Source organism: Pelodiscus sinensis, chromosome 1 (assembly GCF_052426305.1).
Source record: "Pelodiscus sinensis isolate ZL-2025 chromosome 1, ASM5242630v1, whole genome shotgun sequence".
Classification (NCBI taxonomy): domain Eukaryota; kingdom Metazoa; phylum Chordata; order Testudines; family Trionychidae; genus Pelodiscus; species Pelodiscus sinensis.
Window position 1 is genome coordinate 356371756 of NC_143052.1, and position 3486 is coordinate 356375241.

Consider the following 3486-nt stretch of genomic DNA (forward strand, 5'->3'; position numbering starts at 1 on the left):
TAAATGGGCAGGGAAAGAGGCCTCAGTGCTCAAGTTACCAGGAATTTGAAAGTGGGAAACCCCATGAGTGAATCAGTTAAATACAGACCGATTGCTCGGTCTGTCCCACGGACACAGCATGGCAAAGCCAGCCCAGTATTAAATGTCACTTTCACATTATAGTCAGAAATTCAGAGAAGAGGGCCCAGTATCATGTCACTAACCAGCTCTTGTCTGATCTCAGTCTCAGAGCAACAGGAGAAATCCTTAGGTCCTCTTTTGAGTAAAGAGCCAGAGCAACCTGTCCCGGATCTGTTTGGTCCTCATCCCATAGATGATGGGGTTTAGCATGGGGGGCATCAAGATATTCAAGTTGGAAATGAGAACGTGGAAATGCTGGGGCACATTCCGGCCAAAGCGGTTCATGAAGGAGATGAAAAGAACAGGGATGTAGAAGGCTGAGATGGTACAGATGTGGGAGCCGCAGGTCCCAAAAGTCTTGAGCCGGGCATTCTTTGCGGGGAGTCTGAAGATGGCCCTGAGGATCTGAGTATAGGATAGAGCAATAAAAAACACATCCAGCCCCATCACACAGAGTAGCACAAAGAGGCCGTAGTAACTACTCACACGAATGTCAGCGCAGGCCAGGCTCACTACACCTATGTGTGAGCAGTACGGCTCAGGAATGACGTTGGTTCTACAATAAGGCCCCTGCCTTGCCAGGAGGGGACTGGGTAATGGGAGTATGGCACCACGCAGCAGAACGGTCAGGCCGATCTTGGCTATAATGGAGTTTGTCAGGATGGTGGAATATCTGAGGGGATCACAGATGGCGACGTAGCGATCAAACGCCATGGCCATGAGTATCCCAGATTCCATCAGTAAAGACCACTGAATGAAGTACAGCTGGGTGAGGCAGGCACTGAAGTCTATCTCTCTGGAATTGAACCAGAAAATACTCAGCATTTTAGGCACAATGACAGTAGACAAGACCAGATCAGTGATGGCCAGCATGCAGAAGAAATAGTACATGGGCTCATGGAGGCTCAGCTCTGTCTTCACTATGAACAGGATGGCGATGTTCCCCAAGATGGCTACGACGTACATGACACAGAAGGGGATGGAGATCCAGACATGGGCCGTATCCAGGCCAGGAATGCCCAGCAGGATGAAGGTGGAGGGGTTGGTGAAGTTGTTCCTGCTGGAATCTGACATGGAGAAAAAGAGAACGTGTCCAACTGAGATGCAGAATAGTATCACATATATATTCCTCTGATCTCTTGTATGTACCCGGGGTCTCAGGTCATGGCTGAAGTAGAAACACCTGGATGGAGAGACAATGTTCATGTGAGACATGACATGTACTGGTGGTGGCTGTTCTCGTGGGTGGTGTGCTTTGGTCACTCTCCACACACTGAACAATGACATTTTGACTATTCAGAGAAGTGAGGTATGAACACCCTACTAATGCCCATTCCACATTTAAGATTCTCCATGTGTCAATCGTGCTAATGTGTTGTGATGCAGGAAACCTGAATAGGCTCCAGCAGGAAACACAAGTGTAGACACTCGTTGCTTAATGCCCAGGCTACAGCGTCCGTGCTCTGGTAAGTTCCAGATTCTAAGAATCAGAGTGCGAGGAAACACCAAACCAAGACACGTACCGAGGTAAACGTCCTAACCAGAAAAACCCTCAAGGGTAGGCCTGGGAGTCATTGCTGGCAGCTCAATAGAACCAGCTAGTGATGCAAAATCGTGTGCAATACTAACACTATTCAGGTGCTAAGGGAACGTGCTGGAGAATTACCTAACCTGGACATTCCCTCAGTTTTGCTCACCCTGGCTATGTCTATACTACAGAGTTTTTAAGAAAAAATGGGCCGTTTTTCTGTAAAAAAAAATCACTCATGTCAACGCTACAATCACGTCTTTCAAAAAAAATTGAAATAACTGAGGGGTTTTTCTGACATTGGTTAACCTCTTTCTACGAAGGAGCAGCCTTTTTCAGAAAGCTCTTTTGCAAAAAGGCGTGTGTGATCAGGGAAAAGAAAGAGGAGGAAAGAGGAAAAAGCACAGGTACCCTGGTGGCCACCCCATCCATAGTAATCACCAGGGCTCGCCGAACTGCAGATCATTCTACGCATGCGCAGATCACCTGAACCCGGCTCTTCCCAGTTACAATCTACTCGCCATGGGCAAGTAGATTGTATAATTTGTCGAGCCCTGATATTCACAGCTTACATGCGAGAGAGCATCCTTTCAGTGTGGATGCTGTCTTTTCAAAGATTTTTTTTGGAAGAGCTCTTCTGGAAAAACTTCTAAAAGAAGCCTGTAGTCTAGACATAGCTCCAGTCTCTCTGAAAGACAGAGCAGATGGAAATAGGGAGCTATGAGAAAGGGCAGTATCATCCATATGTAGACAGATTGAAATGTCTGGGAATTGTTAGAGAAGAGACAAAAGAGCAGGCACATGGTAGAGAAGAATAAAATAAAACAATGGAGTTGATTACATTCCCATGGAGAAACAGACAATTCCCAACTAAATCGAAATAACAGATAATTTAAAAAACAGTTAATTTATCTGCAGCACTTTAGAGGCTAACAAATATGTAGATGGTATCATGAGCTGTCGTGGGCACAACCCACTTCTTCTGATTAGTATATAAGGGGTGCAGGGTAGAAATAAATAGCAGAGAAAGACAAGGGAAGGGGAGAGAAAGAGGAAGAAGGAAAAAAGGGGGAAAAAACCCTTCCCAATTAATATCCAACAGCACTACATGGTTTTCCGCAAAACCTCTTCTGCAAAAAGAATCGGAAGACAATATGCAAATGAGAGCACTGGAAATGCTAATGACTGCTTCATTTGCATTTCCTCTTCCGCAACAACTTGACAGTGTAGACAGAGTCTTACAGAGTCCGTTGTAAATGAGGCTAAGAGAGTGGGCTGTAAGTACCCGGTGCTTAGCTTTTGACGTCATTAGGGTGTGGCATGTAGCAGACTATCCAGGTCAGATCTTTGTTCAAACCTTGATTCCCGGTATCAAACTTGGAAATGAAACCAAGTTCTGCAGCTTCTCTCTCCAGCTGGTTTTAGAAATTGCTTTGTAATAAAGTCACTTTTAGATCCATGAGTGGGCACCCAGGCAAGTTAAAATGTTCCTCAATAAGTTTTGGTGTGTTTCTATTTTGAATGTCTGATTTGTGTCCATTAATCCTTTCTCGTATAGACTCTCCAGTTTGGCCAATAAGCATGGCAGGGGGAGCATGGTTGGGACTTGATGGCATAGATCACATTGGTGGATGTGCAGTTGTATGATCTTCTGATGTCGTAAGGTCCTGTGATAACATCACTTATGTAGATATGTGGATACAGTTGGCACCGGAATTGATAGCAGGAGTGGGTTCCTGGCTGAGTATATTGGAGGTGTGCTGTGTGTTTCATGCAAAAAATGTCTTTGAGGTTAGGGGGCTGTCTGTAGGTGAGGACTGGCCTGTCCCCCAAGGCCT

At 45.6% G+C, this 3486-nt stretch overlaps 1 protein-coding gene across 1 annotated transcript; it reads right to left on the reverse strand.

Moving 5' to 3' along the window:
• On the reverse strand, positions 1 to 1194 carry LOC142827575 (olfactory receptor 52E2-like). The gene has a single exon (XM_075923150.2). The coding sequence runs from the start codon at positions 1192 to 1194 to the stop codon at positions 247 to 249; it is 948 nt and encodes a 315-aa protein (XP_075779265.2). The 3' UTR covers positions 1 to 246.
• Between the last annotated feature and the right edge of the window lie 2292 nt (positions 1195 to 3486).